This window comes from Apteryx mantelli, chromosome 2 (assembly GCF_036417845.1).
Source record: "Apteryx mantelli isolate bAptMan1 chromosome 2, bAptMan1.hap1, whole genome shotgun sequence".
NCBI classification, from domain to species: domain Eukaryota; kingdom Metazoa; phylum Chordata; class Aves; order Apterygiformes; family Apterygidae; genus Apteryx; species Apteryx mantelli.
In genome coordinates, this window is record NC_089979.1 from 173,042,464 (window position 1) to 173,062,520 (window position 20,057).

The window sequence follows — 20,057 nt, forward strand, 5'->3', positions numbered from 1 at the left end:
GGATACGTGTTGTTTTCATGCACGCTATTAGCACGTAGAATTAATGACAGAATTTTTCAATTCTGTGTGCCTGCTTGGAATTTTCATCATAAAGGTACTGTATTTCTGCCTGGGATTTCCTGCACGGAAATATACCCATCTGCTTAGCACCTGTGCAGAGAATCTGATGTTCCAGAAAGTGCTGATACTCTGCATGTCCCCAGTAAATCAAGTGCTCTAATCTAATAGTGGGTTTAGGAAGTGTGCACAGCTCAGTTTATGCACTGCTGGGGACGAAGTGTCCTGAAAGCTTTGGTGTGAGTGTGCATTTGCTGTGAAGCCACAGTGGACATGCAGGAGATGTTGGATTTTCTGGGAACACAGCAGCCTGGCTGGAGAATCTACATGGGGATGTTTGTGGTTGTTTCTGATCTGGTAGATTTACCATAAATCTTAAATCCCAGTGCAATAGCAAATCCTCAGAATCCCTCCTAAACAATTTTGGGGACAGGGAAAGAGGATGCATGTAAGAACATTTGGATGGAGAAAAGTCTTATTTCAGTCACACATTCGGAGGGGCAAAGAGGACACCTTGAGTCATGGAGAAGCCCCCGAACACTGGGTTGCACTGGGCGGTATGGGCAGATAGTGAATGGCAGCGTTGGAGTTTCAGACATCCACCTCAAGGGTGTGTTTTTGGGAGCGCTGGGCGTATGATTTAGGCACTGGAGGAAGTGCAGAACGCCCTAAAGCAGCAGTTATTTATGTATGAGTAGCTCCATTGTACAGCTAGACTATCCAAAGCCAAAGATAGGCTAAATTCTTTTTAGGAAGCTGTTCAGAGAAGGAGTGAGAGCTTGGTTTACCTAGATAGGTTGACTTACCTGGACAGCTGTGCCAGGACAGCTTCCTGAGCTCTGTGTGATGAAGTACTGGTACACAGTTGCCTGCCTTCTTCATTTGAAGGGTTTTGATGTGTACAGACCCATCAAAGAAGTGAATTAGGAGCTGCTTTTCTGGCTCCTACCCTAGTGAGCCTTTGCACAGGCCCGGGGGCATCAGAATGAGGTGGAAGAGCGTGCTGCAGGTGAAGGATGCCTCTGCATCTCCCCAGCATTTTTGCTCCAGTTGCATCAGAGCAATGCTACATCTGAGAGTCTAGAAGAGCATAAGATAGGATGTTCAGCAAAACAGGATCCAGCTCCACAAGGCACACTCTGCCTGTGGATGTGGGAAATAGCTGTGGTATATTCATTGATCAATCTGGACTGGGTTTTTTGAAAGGATGGTAGAAAATGCCCCTTTACCCCTGGACTGCTATCCCATCAACAGGCAAGCCCGCTTGCATTCCTTGCCCCCTTAAGCACTGGAGATTTTTAAACCATTGCGAAAATGTTGACATAAGGAAAAGAAAGTGGTTGTGTGGCTCAGACAGCTGCATTCCTTTTGTAGCCTAGTACATTTCAATCCAGTTAAAAACTAGGCAAAGTCATTACCAGTTGACGGGGAGTTATAATCAAAGTACTAAATAACTTTATTTGTAGGTAGCGTAGCCAGCTCCACCAGGAGATGTGCACTTTGCTACAGCAGTATCACCTGCCACAGCAAAGAGCAAATGCTGTGCCTTGCTGCTGATATCCGAAATAGCAGCTGTACCCAAGTGCACGGCCAGTCTCTGCTCTTGTTCTCTTTGTGTCAGCGTTGTGTCAAGAGCTATAATGCCTAAGAACTTGGTATGCGTGGGCTGGGAGAAGAATTTTTCCCCTTGTGAGTTGACTGTGCCTTGGGAGGGCAAGCGTCCCTCAGAAGAACAGGAGAGCTATAGGGAGGGAGGGTCATATCTAGCGCTGAGCTTACGCTCTCCCTGTTCTGGAATAGAAAGAACGTCCTCAGCATCCTCAGTGCGTGGCTGGGTCCCAGTACCTATTGCTCTGCACCCATCTTTATGCGCCCAAGGTTCATATCGGACACCAGGCTGGAGAGTATGCTCCCTTGTGCCTTCTCTCTGGAGCGTCTCTGCCCATCGCCAGTGCGTGATGTTCTCGCCGTGCAGGAGGGGGCCCACGCTGCGCCTTGCAGGGAGAGATGCGCCGGGCAAGCGGAAGGTGCTGTCACACATGCCTCTCTGTTGCAGGGTATTGTGGGGAATCTGTCCAGTGGCAAGTCGGCCCTTGTGCACCGCTACCTGACTGGCACCTATGTGCAGGAGGAGTCTCCAGAAGGTAAGTTGGTTTCTTGGCGTTTGGGTGAGCAGTCTGGCTCCTGGCTGCTCTTCCTTGGCTCAGAAGGTGACCCCCCATCTCAACATCTCTGTCTGCCGCTGCCAAAGGGCTCTGCAGCCTCGCTTCTTTTTATTATGGGTTTCCCTCTGCTTGCTCTTTCTCCTCTCACTTGACCTGCTGCTTTGCTTTGTTCCCAAGGTGGCCGATTTAAGAAGGAGATCGTAGTGGATGGTCAGAGTTACTTGCTGCTGATTCGCGATGAAGGGGGCCCCCCTGAACTCCAGGTAGGAGATCTGTACCTCCTGAGATCCCTTTCCACTCCCTGTCATACCAGAAGGGTTAGAGAGTTCTAGGAGAAGGAACCGGCCTCGCTGCTGCTCTGGGGAGAAGTTCTGTGGTGGAAGAACATAAGTTTTTAAACGCAGTTAGGGAGACGCAGTAACAGAGACTAAGAAGTTCTTAGAAACTGCAGGGCCCATGTTAGGGGCTGCCTTTCCTTATGGTCACTGCTGACCCCAGTGCCTTACTGTGGTGCTGAGGAACTTGTGCCGCAGAGCCCAGGCCAGTGTAAAGTTGAACCCAGCTGCAGCATCCCACTTATCTGCTGTGTTGCTCCTCTTGCTGACATCTCTGAACACCAGGGCTCGAGGGCACTTATTTGGACTGTAATCGTTGGTGTGTCTCCTTCAGTTTGCTGCCTGGGTCGATGCTGTGGTGTTTGTCTTCAGCTTGGAGGATGAAATCAGCTTCCAGACAGTATATAACTACTATCTGCGGCTCTGCAGCTACCGGAACACGGCGGAGGTGCCGATGGTGCTGGTAGGCACACAAGGTAAGAGCTGGGGAGCTGGCTACTCAGGCTCAGTCCTCAAGTCCTCCCTGGCTCAGCGAGGAGTATTTGTGATATGTAAACACTGGCAAAAGAGCTCGGTGCTAGCCCTGTGAGTACATCATTGGGGGATTACAGGAGCTTCTTAGTCTTCTCATCTGGCACTGGTAAGCAGTACTTGGGACAGTTATTCTGAGGCCCCTGGTTTAGGACGCTGTAGGTGTTGAAAAATTCCATCTCAGCCCATTTCTTCCTGTGGAGAGCTGCTTACTTTCCTACTGAGCCACTTTCTTCTTTGAAATACCTGAACCTCTTGGCATTTCCTTTCTTCCTCAATTCCTGCTTGCATTCTCTGCAACGGTTGAGCCAGGGGCAGGAGTCAGGGCCTAGTTGTCAAAGGTTTTTCTGCTAATGCATTGCTCTTCATCTTTCTGGGGGCAAGCTGCAGTAAGAAAGGTTTGAGGGGATGATAACTTGCTTTCAGCATCCTGGGAAGAGGCCTGAGTTGTTAGGCATCATATTATCTGAGGTGCTGCCAGTGCATGTGTGGATGTGCAGAAGAGCAGCAGCAACCTAGAACGAGCCTCCTCTTTCTTCTTCCAAGTGTGGGCTGGGGACAAGAATCAGACAGGAGGCAATAAGGCAAGCTTTCACTTAACTGCAGCATGAGGCTGAAAGTGGGTATGGGCAACAAAGAGAGAACAAGGAGGCGCAGATACCTGAAGGTCCAAATGTGCACAGTAAATGAGCCTGGGTAACGGAGTTGCCAGTGGAGAGGGGCTACCAGGAGAAAAGGCAGCCCTTGAGCTGGGATTACCTGCCTTGCGCAGAGTGCACTGGAGGAAGCGCTTTGCCTCGGAAAGCTTTACTGCTGGTGCCTAAGCCCAGGAGGCAGGGAGGTGGCAGTAACAAGAGGACGTTGCTACAGGTATCTGTGGGCTCCGGATGCCTGAAATGTGGTTACCTTTTTTGTCTGTAGACAGTAAAGCACAGGCAGGAAGGAGAAAGGGTTCTTGATGCCTGGGGCTGCAGAAGTTGTTTGGATGTAAGGGCAACAACAGAAAGCAAGAGCAAAGGATGGAGGATGTGAGGAAAGAGAAGGTCATGGCAGAACTCAGTTCCTGAGTATTGGGATACACTGGTGGGATCATATTCTTCACAAAGACAAAGGTCATAGGGTTGAAACACAGGCAATGACAGCAGAAGAGGAATCTCAGAGGTGTCTGCTCTGGACCCTAGATGAAGAGTAGAACAAAGATATTAAATTTCTGATATTTAAACTTTTGGAATTAATTTCAGGACTGAGGGATCTTGGTTCAGGGCTGGACTGGGGGTACAAACATGTATCGTGGAGCCTCAGGACTGAGAAAGAGTGATACGGCAGAGGACTCGGTGGTCATTGTTGTCCCAGATTTACAGCCAGCTTGAGGTCACAGCCTTGATATGATCACACTAAGCAACCCTGTAGACCAGCTCAAGAAAAACTTCTTTTTAATGGCATGTCCCAGTGCACCTTTGACTCCTCCTGACAAGGTTCATTTACAGTGCCTGTTTGTCCCTGGCATGTCTTGAGGAATTCAGATCAGATTCTTCTTGGGAAGGTAGTTTTTCCATACCATGTGAGCACTTAGTAGCCAACTGGGATACAGTTTAAGCCCATTTTTAGCATGGTCTACCACTGAAGGCATAACTCTGAGTGCATCGTAGCAGAATCATCTTTCCCACTTAACTGAAGATCATCTCTCCATTTTGGTTCTTTAATCTGTAAAGTATGGCCTTAAGACCTAAAATGATCAAGATATGTTGGCAAGTCCGTTTTACTATGCAGCTGAGGCAGACTTGGAGATGAGTGCACCTGGTAGTTACAGCTTCCATGACCAATCATACATTGATGAATTGCAATAAGTTGGTCATTTATGACATGTATAAACACTCTAGATTCTTCTCACCATTGCTCCAAGCTCGCTGTCTGCTATCAGGTGTCCTTCCCTTGTCTTCACACAGGTGCACTGTTCATAACATTGTCTTGTGAATTCTTGATGGTATGTCCAGTGCCAAACAGCCATGCTGCCTTGTGTTGCCAGCCACACTTTGCACTGGTTTCTGGGAAATAATCCCTCTGTCTTCAGAAATATCAGTGACTGCATGGCTAGGAAAGTTGAATAAGGCTCATTTAAAAAGTGTTAACAAATCCATGTTTCTACAAATGTGGAACTTCATTATCTCAGCCATTTATGGGACAGTGGGTGTACTATGAAGGTGGATATCTCAGCATGGAGAGGAATGGAGGGAGGCCAGGAATGTGACCTGTGACCCATGAACAGATGGGACATGGAAGCTTGTTTTTTAACCTCCTCTCTCTTTGGTTTCCAGATGCCATCAGTGCCACGAATCCCCGAGTCATTGATGATTCCCGAGCGCGGAAGCTCTCCAATGATTTGAAGCGCTGCACGTACTATGAGACCTGTGCTACCTATGGACTGAATGTGGAGCGAGTCTTCCAGGATGGTAACTGCAGTCTGGTGAAGGGTATCCGAGCAAGACAGGGCATCAGCGCTGTGTGAATGTGTAGGCTTACAATACGTAGACCACAGGATCCCAGTTAGAGGGGAATACTCCAGTGAAGGCACAGAAAGTTAGACATAAGTTCATGTGCAGTGCAGTCGCTTTATGTACAGAGAGCAAGTCCTAAGGGTAAGACGTGCTGATTGTGTGTGGATTGATTCCCTTGCGTATGGTACATAAATGAGCTGCACATGTATGTGAAAGGAGGACTACTGCAGAGCAGAGCAGGGCAGCACCTTTCTCCTCCCTTTCTCATAGAGGCTGTTGCTGGGTAGCCGCTTGTTCCAGAGACCAAAGAGGCTGTAGGGGACTGTTGCATCCCTGCGGTGGGCCTGTGCGGCACAGCAGTCTATATGAGCCAAAGAACTTATGAGCCTGGAGAAATGGGTTTGATTACATATTATAGAGGAGAAGAGAAGCAGCAGAATCCTTTGACATTAAGCATAGAGGAGCAGCAACCGAATGACCAGGTGGAGCAGCTATTCCTAGTGGGAATAGTATGCGGAAAAGTATTTCTACTTAGGCTTTGAGAAGGGTCTGTATAACAGGGCTGCTACAGGTGGAAGAGGGAACCCACACCACATCCTAGGAGTTTGCTAGCTACTCAGATAAACCTGTCCTTGAATGGGGCTGCATATTCCCCTTCCCTTTCTCAACCTTGCCTTCTAGAGTGCAGCTGAGTATCTCTCTTCAATGCCACGTGGAAGGAGCCCTGTGGGGAAGGGTCTGTGCAGTGCTGAGTGGCTGGGCATGACAGAGTTGCTTGTGGAGAGAAGGACAGCTGAGCTGGTAGAGGAGTGTTTGCAAGTGGAACAGGTGACATGGAGAAAGTCTGGAAACAAGAATGCAGCAAGACTGTCCAAAACCAAAATTCTAGCTCAATTCATTGCAGCACGGCAAGATAGTCTGGGGGCAAGACACAGGGCTGAGCCTGCTACTGGCTTCAAGTGCCTCCTTTCTCCTTGGGCTGGCACTTGTGATCTTCCTTCCCCTGCACAAGTCTTTGAGCTTCCAGTAGTGTGCTGTTGAAGTGTTGAGGATCATAACCAAGGTGCTTGCCTTCCCTATACAGAAGCATGTAGAGCTCTCCTGCTGCTGGTCCACCTCTAAGACAGTCTGAGATACCAGGCAAGAGAGACACCTTTCAAATCATCCCGCTTGGCCCTCTGTCTAGCCCCTAGCAAGGAATCCCCCAGCATCCAGCAGCCTCTGCATTGGTTTGGTATTCCTGGAGAAACTGGTACTGCTCCAGTTTCAGGCAGAAATGCCCCTACTGGCATTACTGACCCCAAAGACCAGACTTCACTGCTATGTCCTCAGGCCACCTGCTCTTTCCACTTACACTCTTGTTGACCTCAGCTTCACATGCTGACTCTCCCTCTATATTTGTCCACCAGCTCTAAAGCTTGTCTACTCTGTGAAGCCCCTTCTGTGTTTTTTTTGTATCCTAGAACCTTTGACCCCTTGCTTTATTAGACTGAACATGTCAAGTTTCGTCAGTCTCTCTGGACTAGATTTTCTAGACCCTGATGTAACTTCGTAGTTGTTTCCTGCCTTTTCCCATTTGTTGATATCCTGCTTTTGAGCATGGACCTAGGACTGGCTCTAGTACCCATTAATATTCTTATTGCCAAATGCCTTTTTCATCAGAAAAGCTCTGAACTGTAGAGTCTGCAATCAGCTTACCCCAGCAGTCGGCTGAGAGATGGCTGGGAGTTACCTTTACTCAGCTGGAGAAAGGGAAAGAGGTGTTCCTGAAGGCATGCAGCAAGTAACTGCAGGATGAGGAACAGAGCCCCAGACTCTTGGAGCCTGTCCTGCCACTCTCATCTTTGGACTGTCATAATCTTTTGGTTTGGCAGTCTTTAGTTTGAGGTCAGATATTTCCTTGAGCCTTTTTAATAGTAAAGCATAGTAAAATGTGGGCGGTTTTTTTGTTTTTTTAAGGGGTAGCAGAGGTGAGCTGCTCTGGGTTATGTGCATATTTCGGCAGGTTGACAGAGTCCTGAGGCGTTGACAAGTCACAGTGTGTGGAGTATGGGTAGCGAGGTTTCTGTCAATGGGGATAAAAATGAAACTTCCAGTGTCTTTTGGGCTTTATTCCTTCCACCGCCACCCCTCACCAGGATACGCAATTCATGAGTTGAGAAACACTGCTCAACAGCATGTGTCTCCGTACCACGCTCCTCCGTTAATGGACTTCCTGCAGAGGAGTTGCTCCAAGAGTTTCCTGAGCTGGGAGAGTATGGAATGACCTCAGGGCCTTGAGGAGGGGCAGCAGTGGCAGAGCTCCAGAGCCTCTGTCTGTTCATCGTGATGTGGTCTGGACAGCTAGGTAAAATGCAGATCTGGATGAGATGCTGATAGAGGACTCTTCAAAGAGTGGTCCATGAGTTCATTGTGTCCATAGGGGTTACAAAGAACTAGACAGCTTTGTTTGGCTTGCTGGGGAAGTTTTACCTCCTGGGAAAAGCAAATGTATTTCCATTTTCAGCTGTGAGGAAAATTGTCTTGGTTGCCTATATCCTTTCCTTCCTTCTTTCCTTCTAGCAAGTAATGGAGAAATGGTAGGAAAGAACAACTGTGCTTGGTTGGAGATAGTGAATATTTCAGCAGGCCTGGAAGGGCAGGATCTGTTAAACCAACTCAGCATTTCGCAGAGCAAGTCTGGAGCAGTGGGTAGGCTATGTGCATGGTTGATCTTGGCTTCTAGAAAGTGTTTGGTACTGTGTGTCACTAAATTTGTTCATCAGATGCCTTCAGATCAGCATAAGGATTGGTTGTGTCCCTTCTCTGAAGGACAGTATTGCGAAGAATGGCAGAAGGTGGATTTGAGAAGGGGAGGAGAAAGGACTGCAGGATTAGATGCTGCTCTTCGTTAGGCTGCTTCTCATCCTTTTTTAATCTCAAAATGAAATGAATTGTGCTCTGGGCTTGTTTTTCTCTTTGTTGACCACAGGGAGCATAGACAACACAACTTTAAATGGTGAGGTGTGTGAGATGAAAACCCTTGTGTGAGGCCAGGGCTTGGAGCTTTTGGCCCCATGTCTGCTTGGTGAGCTCTTCCTCTCTTGGTGGGAGATCTTGAGCTGCTGCTTAGAGGCTCATGAATCAGTGCCTGCAAAGTGCTGTGCTTAATCTTTCCTCTGGGTTTATTCATGGCCTGCACATGTGGTCAGGAAGGAGGACAGGGAGTGGGTTTTGTTAACTGTGAGAAGGAGCAAAGGGCAGTGAGGCTGAGGAGGAAATCCAGAAGACTCCAAAGAGTGAGGATCCTGGGGTGTGTGGTAATCTGAGACTGCTCAAACAAAATTAATGTATAGCCAGATGCTTATGTTGTGTAGGAACAAGGAGTGTGGGTCATCCCTGTGTGAGGAGGAATTGTGCCCAGGAGAGGCCTGATGGTGTCCTTGGGTGTATGAATGGGGGAGTATCAAGGGGAAGTACGGATGGATTCTTATTTTTGTACAAGGCAGCAGACCATTGCTGGAGTGCTGTGTCAAATTCAGATATCAGCATTTCAAAAGAGAGCAGAGAAACTGAGAAGTTAAAAAAAAGCCACAAAAATTAATCAAAGGCTGGCAAAAATGCCTGACAGTGAGACACTAAAAGAGCTTATCCATTCAATTTATCAGAAAGAAGATTGAGAGGTAACTTGATTACAGTATCTGAGTATCTACATGGGGAGAAAATCACAGGTTCTGAAAGACTCTGCAGGCTAGCAGAGATCTAATGCTAGAGCTGAAGCCTGTCAAATTCACATTTTAAAGAATTCTTTTTTTTTTTTCTTAATATCCCTCTTTTTTAACTATTAGAAAAAAATGTCATAGGGAAGTACTGTGTTCTGCATCTCTTGCGTTCTCAAAATCCATACCAAGTTCCTTTGTGGAAGAGACTTTATCCGTCCCAGATGACTGGTGCAGTGTAGGCTGGGTGAAATTTAATGGCTGGCAAGATGCAAAGATCAGCCTGGAAAACTGAGAGATCCTTCCTGGCCTTTGAGTCCTTCTACCCATGAGCTGAGTTCCTGCACTTCCCTGTGCGGTAATCATATTTTCTGCAGTAATCTGCCTCTGTGTGGCATGCTGCACACCTGTCAGTGCACTGTTTTCCCAGTACCAGTGCCTTCACCAGGGATGACCTCTGTCTGCATCATGTTTCAGCAGAAGCTTTTCTTTGAGAGTGCGGCCGGTTAGGGCTGATGTTCATGCATCGTGGTGAGTTTGAGAGATCCAAGCTCAAGGGTAGTGCATACCCTTGGAAAGCATATTGCTCAGGGCTCTGGAGAGTTGTGGAGAAAACACGGTGTAATAATCATGAGTAGCAAGTGGAGCACAGAGACCCACCATTTCATAGATGATCTCAAGTAAGTCTTGCATATTTATTGCTTTCACCTGCCTGCTTAACTGCAGGACAACACAGACTCCCTTGAGCACAGCTGTGGCAAGGGAAAGAGCAGCGAAGAGAGCGCTGGCTCTGTGAAATGCGTGGAGCTGAGGAGAGGTGAGCCAGACACACTTACCCCAGATTTCACTGGGATCTGAGAACTATTCAAGGGCTTCCAGTTTTGGAAGAAGCTGACTTGGCAGGATGAGGCATTGTCAGAGTAGGTAAGCAGCTTTTCCTGATGAGTACTGATGGGTTCTGGTGCATCTGGTTTGAGGTCTGGTGGAGTGCTGACAGTCGTGGATTGTGAAGGGAACTTGCCTTGCACGGAGATGCAGTTTACCAGCCAGACCCCATCTTTACGTGCTTTCTTCAACACAAGTTGCTCAGTCCACACAGTGGTATGCCTGCCCTGTGCAGGCTGGGGAAGATACTGTGTTTTCGCAGTAGAAACAGGAAGTCCTCTCTAAGCTCTGTGGTCATTGCTTTCATTGCAAAGGTTTGTTTGCTTGTCCAGAGTGTGCAGTGCATATGCTGCATCTCTGTTCCCAGAGGGCCCCTTCATGCCACTGTCTTGTCTAACGATAAGCAAGCACTGACCTTTTTTGGGCAGCAAATGAATATTATGCTGGTCTAGCATGGCAAGTTGGGGGAGCAACCATCCTTCTTCTAGGCATGCAATTGAAGGATGAGGCTAGAAATCTTCCTTCCCAAACTGCTGTCTCTGCAAATAACCGCATGGTCTGCACATGGTGCTGCTGAGCGTGGGCGAAGTTCTGACATCTAGAACTTTGGATCTCCGCATTCACTGCCTGTGCAGAGATTCTTCAAGAATCGGGTGGTTCCAGCTATTGTGGTGCCCTCCTTTCTGCTCAGCTGTGGCAGAGAGACCATTCCTCTATGCCTAGAGCAGCTTCTGGTTGTTTGATCTCAAGCTGAGTTTGTTGTGTTGTGCAAGGGATCTAGACCATGTGTGTTCTGTGGATTTTGCCACTGTAATTGTGCTGAATCTTTTGGAGTGGCAGATGTTTTGTCTTGGCAGTCAGGCTTCTGAATGTCTTTGTGAAAAGGATGCACAGCATGGTGAAGGTTACCCCTTTTATGCTTGCAGGGCTAGTTTCTCTCATGCAGCCTGGCAAAAGTCCTCCCTGAACTGCTGTTCGCTGTGTAGGAACTGCACTTCTCTGATCCTTTCAAAGTTGTTTCCAGTATCAGATGTTGTCACAGTTACTGCTTTTGTGAAAAAATGGAACAGTCTGCCTTTGGCTTCAAATACAGTTTGGAGATGATCCTGGTGCAAAGCAGGAAGAGTGACCTAAGCTGGGTTATGTACTGTAGCGTCCAGGACTCTGCAGACATGAACTTCTGGTTTCAGAACTTCACCAGTGGCAAGGCTGGGTCACCCTGAAGGGATGGATTAGTGTGGTTTCTTTACTCATACCAGAGCTCCCAGTGAGCTAAGAGGCTGGTACTGAGCGTGTCTTCCCATTTCTTGGCTGTGAAAATATATTATTGAAGAGCTTTGTTCTCAGAATTACCTTCGCAGAGCTCCTGTAATGCAGGAATCTCCTAGAGTTCAGCAGATATCAGGACAGTAGCAAGAAGCCATCAGTGTGGAGGCACCTCAGCTTTTGGGTTTCATTTTAAGAATATTTCTTTACCCTGCAAAGGTGAGGAAGCAAATTGTCAAGAGCCCTTTGGCAGGAATTGTCTTGGAGTTGTTCTTGAAGAGGAAGACTGATCCAGCTTTGATCATGGGAGTGCATGGAAAGGACAGCAGCCTAGCTGCTCGATGTTGTAGATGGCTTCTCTAGCTTGCTTCTAGCTTCCTTTGTGGCAAGTTGAGGATGAGGGCTCCTCTCCTCCCTCTGGCCCTGAGCATTGGAGAGGACAGTTGGGCCTTGGCATTACCAGACTGTCTTTTCCCATCACTTACCAGAACCCTACTGCTGAAATGCTTGCAGTAGATCTGCTATTCATCTTTCCTCCTCAGCAGTAAGGCTGCAATTTTGGACTTTAGCTTGAAAACACAAGGATGGTTCTGACTGTGTCCTGCACATGGGAGCTGCTTGTTTGGGTTTCTGTGTGCTGAGTGGAAATGTTGGACAGTGAGTGTCGTTTCTTCCACTTGGATGTGAATTAGATCGTTCCATGCCTTCGGGGATAATTGACAGCATTGCCACATCTTCCAGACTAGTGAGTGAAGCTTCTGAGGAACTGTTTAGCAGGAGTATTTCCATGGAGAGGCCAAGATTTCATGTACAGGGGTGTGTGCAAGGCCCAGTGATTCCAAAAGGTGCCACCTCCCCAGAAGATGTTTCTACAGAGCTATTTCTGTGCATCACTTTGGACCATCCAGTGCACGTCCCCTCTTTATCGAGATTCTCCTCACAGAGCTGACTATTCCTGGTGGCACCTATACAAGAGATTTCTTCAGAATGTCTAGGACAAAGCGTTATGATAAACTTTAAAATAACTTGTGTGATGCTCAGGTGCTATATACACTGTAATACCATCCTTCACATTTGACAAATAGCGAGTGATGTATCAAGAGGCAGAGGTTCTGCGCTGGTGCAGGGCTCATTGGTTATACGTCGTGGAACTACATGTAGCAAGCAAAGACATCTTGCTGGCAAATGAACCCAGACACTGGCTTAAGATATCTTTGAAACAGTCCATTGTTCGCAAAGTGGGAGAACCTCTGCCCAGCAAGCAGAAACTTGAAGGTCCCTTAATTCTGCCTCAGATAAGGGTTGGTGAGATTTTATCGCTACCAGTGTGGTCTTGCTAGCCTCATGATTAGTTCTGTTATTACCATTAATGATGCATAATGAGTGACAAGGCAGAGACTGTGCCAGGCTGTTTGCACAGGAGAGCATTTGCTGTGAGGTTTTTCTGAATCTTTTCTGAGTCCCTCTCTTTTTTTTCCCACTAGTGGCTATCTCAACTGTCTCAAGCGAACACTCTCACCTTTCCTCTTCCTCTAAATTTGGACCAGCTTGTGTCCTGCATATTGGGAAATTTGCTGCCTTGGATTTGATTTCTCCAATGAAACTCTGAATTGCATAAAGTCCTCTGCCCTGAAAAGTAAAAAGATTTACTCTGGGCCATGCAGAAACTTCCCTTCTCATATCATGTCTCGTGTGATCTATTTTGGACTCTGATCTACTTGAGATTTCTCAAACTGTCCTTGACTTCTGCTGTGGGGTGCTCAGCTGTCCTTTTGGAGTCAAGTGGCTTTCTGGTTGTCGCGACATTCCTGAAAAAGCTTCCTAGAATATGTCCTGTCATGGGAATTTTGCTCTGAGTTCTCTCCCTTCCAGTGGTCAATGGTATATGTGGTTGGTCCCATTTGGGCAAGGTGTCAGCTGCCGTCAACAAGCATTGCTCCTTTGAAGTCGGTGGCCCTTGTGAAGTCAGTAAAGCTGTCTGGTCTGGGTTCTGACCGGATAGTTTTCATTGCCGCTTTAACAGCATGAAGAATGAGAGAACTGTAGGCTTGCCTCGTAAAATACCTCTTGCTTGTATTCTGTGATGGATGATTTCAAAAAAAAATTTTTTTTTTTTTTTTTTTTGCCTAATCATTCTCCTGATGCTGGGTTTAAGTTTTCCCTGCATCAGACCTGCCTAATTTCCATGTCTCCTTCTAGATTGTCTTGTCAGTTGAGGCAACTGAAATCCGCACTTTGTGTGCCAGCTGGACTGTGTTCTGACCTGCCTAGGCTAAAGCCATTGTGTGCCAGAACCTGTGGAGTCCTCGCGAGGACAGCTGTGCCCAAGGCAGCGGTGGCTATCAATATTATCCTGTCCTGCAAATAAAGCTGATTTCTCCACTTCCATATGCCTGCTTGTATGTGTGAAATCACTCCCTCCCTGCCCTTCCATCCCAGCATCCAGAACCTGGGCCAGTTTGAGGTGGTAGCTCTGTTTCTGGTTGGAAGGAGTTCCTTAAGCCCTCACTCTTGTCCCAAGACTTATACAGGAAAGTCACTCATAGACAGTACTGTGCACTCATGTAGAGTAGATACTCACATACCGTAAAGTCACTCATAGAAGCAAAATAAGAGACTTTTGAATACAACCGTGAATCTTCTGAGTTTGCTGTCCATGAGCTGGCACTGCTCCTTGTCTCATAGTGCTCTGGGTTTAAGAGAAGGAGAGAAGATACCTGGGTCTCTGCAGGTCTCTTCGAAACTGGAGTTTTTAAGGCTTGGCGCGTGACCTGATTGGGTGTTTGCTCTAAGGTCTGCTTCCCAGTAGACCTCCAGCCCCAAGTGTGAGTATGCCAAAGGTAACACAACTTTCTGAACTACTTGGGTGAAGTGTTTGCAAAGCTCAAGGAACTTAGCAAGGCAGTCCTCACAGGCAAGCTCAGGAAGTGTGGTCTGGATGAGTGGACAGTGACGTAGACTGAGAACTGGCTGAATGGCAGAGCTCAGAGGGTTGTGATCAGCAGCGCAGAGTCTAGTTGGAGGCCCGTAGCTAGCGGTGTCCCCCAGGAGTCAATACTGGGTCCAGTATTGTTCAACTGATTCATCCATGACCTGGATGAAGGCACAGAGCAAGTTTGCTGATGATCCAAAACTGGGAGGAGCGGCCGATACACCAGAGGGCTGTGCTGCCATTCAGAGGGACCTGGACAGGCTGGAGAGGTGGGCAGAGAGGAACCTCCTGAAGTTCAACAAAGGCAAGTGCAGGGTCCCACACCTAGGGAGGAATAAGCCCATGCACCAGTACAGGTTGGGGGTTGACCTGCTGGAAAGCAGCTCTGTGGAGAAGGACCTGGGAGTGCTGGTGGACTGCAGGCTGACCATGAGGCAGCAACGTGCCTTCGTGGCCGAGAAGGCCAATGGTATCCTGGGGTGCATCAGGAAGAGTGTTGCCAGCAGGTGGAGGGAGGTGGTCCTGTCCCTCTCCTCAGCCCTGCTGAGGCCACATTTGGAGTTCTGGGTCCATTTCTGGGTTCCCCACTACAAGAGAGACATGGAGCTACTGGAGCAAGTCCAGCGGAGGGCTACTAAGATGCTGCAGATCCTTCAGCATCTCTGTTATGAGGAAAGGCTGAGCGAGCTGGGTCTGTTCAGCCTGGAGAAGAGAAGACTGAGGGGGGATCTTGTCAACGTGTATGAGTATCTGCAGGGAGGGTGTAGAGAGGATGGGGCCGAACTCTTCTCAGTGGTGCCCAGCGATAGGATGAGAGGCAACGGGCACAAACTGAAACACAGGAAGTTCTGTGTGAACATGAGGAAAAACTTCTTTACTGGGAGGTGACTGCACACTGGACCAGGTTGCCCAGAGAGGTTGTGGAGTCTCCATGCTTGGAGATATTCAACAGCCATCTGCACACGGTCCTGGGAAAAGTGCTGAAAGTGACCCTGCTTGAGCATGGGGTGTTGGGCTAGAGGATGGTCAGAGGTCTCTTCCAACCTCAACCATTCTGTGATTCTGTGACATGTGATGTTCCCAATGGCTCAGCTTTGTTCATCTGAAAGATTCCTCTTTGTTGTGATTATGGGGGTACCTGGCCAATATGCAAAAGAAAAGAATGGCATTGTACTCTCCTGAATTCCCCCAAAGCCCAGCTTGTTTGCTGTCATGTTCTGTGGTCAAACTCTTTTTTTCCAGAAAGAGTGGGAGATTTGGAATGTCGAAATGAAATTTTGGGCTCTTGCAATCTGGTAGCGAGGTCACAGGAACAGGAAGAGTAGTTTTTAACATTAGTTTTTACAGCATCTAGAGACTGTGAGGGTCAGAAGTGCCCAAGCTGATGGAAGTGGCATTGCCCAGGCTATTCAGTTCAGTAACTGGCTCCTGTAGCTGCTGCAGCACCTGCCAGAGCCTTCATCCTCATCAGCTCTTTGAAATGTAAGCTGCTGAGCATGTGCTGGCTCCTGCTTTGAGAAGATGACTGAGAAGTGATTCCGGCTACCCAGGAATTCTTCCACAACAGCCTAGGGCTCTAAGTGTCTCTTTGGTATCCATGTGAAGTCACCGCTTCACATGAGACCCCAGAGAGCAGGCAGCCCTCAGTGGCTCAGCATGATGAATGTGGAAAGCCTGTCCTGCTGCCTGCTGGAACAGCCGCTGGCAAAATACTGTCACTTACAGCCACGTTGTGTAGCAGAGGCAGGCAATGGGATAACAAGGTTAGATGTTCTGCAGAAGTCCTCCTTGTTGATGTAGGGTGGCGCAGTTTGAGCCCCAGATGTTGGCCTCAGTGAGAAGAAGGATTTGGGTCTCACTGAAGCACTCCAGAAATTCGGGGGGTGGAGAAAGGTGCTTTCTGTACTCTGACCCTGTCCTCTTTCTCTCCTCTTTCAGTGGCTCAGAAGGTGGTGGCTCTACGGAAGAAACAGCAGCTTTCCATTGGTCCCTGCAAGTCCTTGCCCAATTCACCCAGCCATTCGTCTGTCTCTGCGGCCTCCATTCCTTCTGTTCACATCAACCAGGTGGGAAATGGGAACAGGGAAAGCCCACAACCCCATATGCTTCTCCTCACACCCGCAGTTCTCTTCACTCACTACACAGCTTGTTTAGTCTAGCACTAGACTCACAGTAAAGCCCTGGAGTAGCTTTTGGAAACAGCAGAGTGGTTGTGACGCCGGGAGCTTCTGTCAATAGCCCAGAGCAGCTTATTGCTTGCCTTGAGATCAGGCTTCATGTATAAACCATCAGACCTGGCTCATGGCCTCCAGAAATTGTGGAGAGCTTCTAGAGGCACTCACTGCAGAGTCATGAGCAGCCTGTGTAGAGAAGGTCCTGGGCAAAGCAGAAGGGAGGTCTGTGAAACAGACCTCAGCCTGGCTGCCCCGGCAAAGCAGCATGCTTGCCCCATGGAATGAGATGTAGACAAGCATAGGTGGACGTAGATGGTCCTGCTGCCCCTGGAAGCTGATGGTCTTGCATTCATATACAGATGGACTTTTTAGGGGATGTGTTTAGCAGGGTGGATTCAGTGGTGGGGCTTCCTGAGGACCCCAGTAGCACAGAAGGGGAAGGAGCTCTCTGGAAGCTGTCCTTTCTGCCAGGGAAGGGTTCTTTGCTGTTCTTTAGGCACAGGGTTAGCTTGGCAGGGACTCCCAAGGTCCCCGTGCCGGCAAGATGGTGAAGCCAGATGTGTTCATTCTGTGACTTCGGAGAAGGCAGAACTGACGCAGGAGGAGCAGGTCAGAAACCAAAATGGGCTGCTGTGGTGAGTGCCTAGCAAAAGGGATCCTTTGGGTAGCCTCATAGTTGCAGTAATGCTTTGCTTCAGTTTTCAGTGAGCACACAAGTGCTGAGAGGGCTCTCTAAAGAGGAAGGTGAAAAACTGTGAATGATTCTTTCTCAGGGGCAATCAAGCCAACAGATTCCAGCTCTGAAGCAGCTGGCATATGAAATCACAGGATCTGTAGCAAGGACTTCACTGAATTTGTCTTGTTTGGCGTGATGCTCTCAGACTGCAAAAGTAGCAACTGTTTATGAACGATGGGAGATGGAGAAGTCAGGGCAGCTGTGAGCCCTTCAGCCTCCTCACCAGTGAGCAAAGCTTGAAATAGTTTTTTAGGAAGAAAGTAGTTAAGGACTGAGAGGAAAATGTAAAACCAAAGAAAATGCAAAGCAAGTTTAGCAAAACAGGCTCTGCCAGACTGGCACTGTTTTTTCATAAGGGGATGAGTTTTGAACCCAAGGGTATATCTGAGTCTGTCAAGCCACCAGGTGGGCTTTTGATACACCACCACAGGGGAGATTGTTGCTATACAAATTTGAGTAAGGTCTGCAGCCACTGGTTTGACACCAACTTTTAGGGGTTTTAAATACCTATGCAAAGTTTGTACCTGGCTGCTTACGTTTTTAACCTGGACAACAGCCAATTTATATAAAGGCGCAAGTGAATGTGCTAAGCCCTGCTGACAGCCAGAACTGCTTAATGAAGCTGTGTAGCTTTCTGATCAGAGCTTCCCTGTGTCCAGCAAGCTTGGGATGCAAGCAGAGGGAGCACAGCTGTTTGCAAAACACATGCAGCTGTACTATGCCCTGCACTATGGCAGGATACAGGCATTTTTTGAGAGGTTTAATAGGAGGCACCCAAGGTGAGGAGCGAAGTCCAGAGAAAATGCAAATTTGAGTGTATCTGGTAACTCGAGTATCTTATTAGCAGAAGAACTGTAAATAGTTGAAGACTGGCTGGGAGGGAGAGGCAGACTGTACTGAAAGGGGGAGCAGGGTGAAAGATGGCCAAGGGCAATGTTCCTCGGGGACAAGTTATACACTTGCTTAATATTTTCTTTGATGTCCACAGTATGAGAAAAGAGTCCTAACAAAGGTTTACTAATGGCACTTGCTGTGCCAGGCAACAGGTTTGTAGTGAAGATGAGCATGTGTTCCTCATTGTACGGGATGTGGTGATACCAGACTCCTCCGCCTCATACCAGTCATTCGTGTTTAAGTGTACATTCAAACTGGAGTAGGAACAGAAAAATACCAGTGGGAGGGAAAGGAGATCCTAATACAAGAGGAAATAAAGTGCTTGGCTTGTTTAGCTTAGAAAAATGAAGTCTGAAATGGACAAAACCTGACCCCTAAAATACAAAGCTGGGAAAGGAAAAAAAACTTTTGAAGAAAAAGACAGCGCTAGAACAAAAGGGGAGGATTTAAGACTGGCCATGGCAAAGCAAAGACTGGGCATTAGAAGAGGTGTCTGTGTGTCCTGAGCTTTGTTAAAGGTTCTTGCTCAGAAGTCTCTTTACTTTCCTTTTCTTCGTACAGAGTACCAAAATATTCTTTCAGTGCAGCTTGCTGATGACTTCTGTGTAGAGGTGAATGCTGGCTCCTTGGCTCTGAGACAGGACCTTTAAGTCACAGCACCTTGCTGTGCTCCAGTGGCTTTACTTTACAGTGGCCTTTAGAGAGGCCTGAGCTTTACCAGAGAGGCCTAGGTTATTCTGGTGGGAACCAGAGCTTTCTGATGGGAAAACAATGCTAATTGTGAGGCCTTTTTAAGCAAGAAATGTTCATTGATTGCCTGGACTACAGAAGTGTCAGCAAAAATGATAGGCCATGTCCTTTTGGAGCTTATGCTGTCTCTGTCCTCCCTCCCCTGGACATGCTCTATGCCTGTCTTAAGCTGTGTGCCTCCCGCACTTACAAATCTCTATGCCACAGAGGGGATCAAAGTTAATCTCTGTTCCCTGGGTCTTCTCTGGCTTCACCAAAGAGCACAGACCCTTTCAGTTCCCAGTGGCCTGCTCCAGCAACCTTTGCTTTGTGGTTACACATCTCTCCTCCATTACAAAAAGCACTTCTATAAATAGAGTATGAAGCAATAAAACTGATGAGTGATTGTAACATACGGTGAAGTATTTCCTCATTCTCACTTGGCCTGAGCAGTGAGGTTCTGGAACTGCTTCCCAGCCCCTGAGGGAGAAAATCCAAGTGGTTTTGAGAAACACGAGTTAATTGATCCCTGACATGTCTAAAATGGATGTGGGCAGAGGAGCCTGTGCACTCAGATGAGTATGGGCATGCTGCCCATGCAGGAGGACACACGTCCAATATTGAGCACTGCAAACTGGCAGCTACCAGAGTCACAGCAGTTGTCACAGCAGGGGCACAAAAGATCCCAGGATCTCTGCTCAGAGACTGCTCGAAGACTGCACTGTGGTGGTGGTGACACACCAAAGGGTATGGTCTCCAGCACGAGCTGGAGCAGCTGTCCCTAGCACAGGAGAGAGTTCAGTGCAGACAGAGCTGCAGAGCGAGGTTGCTGCTGCCCGGATCTGGGGTGCAGGGAGTGCTGGTGCCTCTCGTGGGGCCGTGTGATCACGGCCTCACTGCTGGGAGGTGAACTCTGGTCCGGGCACGGAGTCACCAGGTGAAGGAGCTCTGGGAAGGGATGAGCAGACTGTGCACCATCAGGGAGGACAAAACAGAGAGTGACAAGGTCTTTGCAGAACAGTGCCATGTAGTGTCTTTTCCTGTCTAAGGGTAAGGGGGCTCGCTCCAGCATTTCTAACTTGCCTTCACTAACCTTGAGAGCAGGTACTGAGGCAGGGACAAGGACCTCAAGGAAGAGTTTGGGAACACAGGATTCAGCA

At 48.1% G+C, this 20,057-nt stretch overlaps 1 protein-coding gene across 2 annotated transcripts in view; it reads left to right on the forward strand.

The window, feature by feature from the left end:
* The window catches only part of AGAP3 (ArfGAP with GTPase domain, ankyrin repeat and PH domain 3), a 159,447-nt gene that overhangs the window by 65,146 nt on the left and 74,244 nt on the right, over nucleotides 1–20,057 (forward strand). For both annotated transcript variants that reach the window (XM_067292137.1, XM_067292138.1), the window contains exons 3-7: nucleotides 2,114–2,201; nucleotides 2,400–2,485; nucleotides 2,892–3,033; nucleotides 5,404–5,538; nucleotides 16,303–16,430. In XM_067292137.1, the coding sequence (XP_067148238.1) occupies nucleotides 2,114–2,201; nucleotides 2,400–2,485; nucleotides 2,892–3,033; nucleotides 5,404–5,538; nucleotides 16,303–16,430 (579 nt within the window). The remainder of the gene's footprint in view (nucleotides 1–2,113; nucleotides 2,202–2,399; nucleotides 2,486–2,891; nucleotides 3,034–5,403; nucleotides 5,539–16,302; nucleotides 16,431–20,057) is intronic.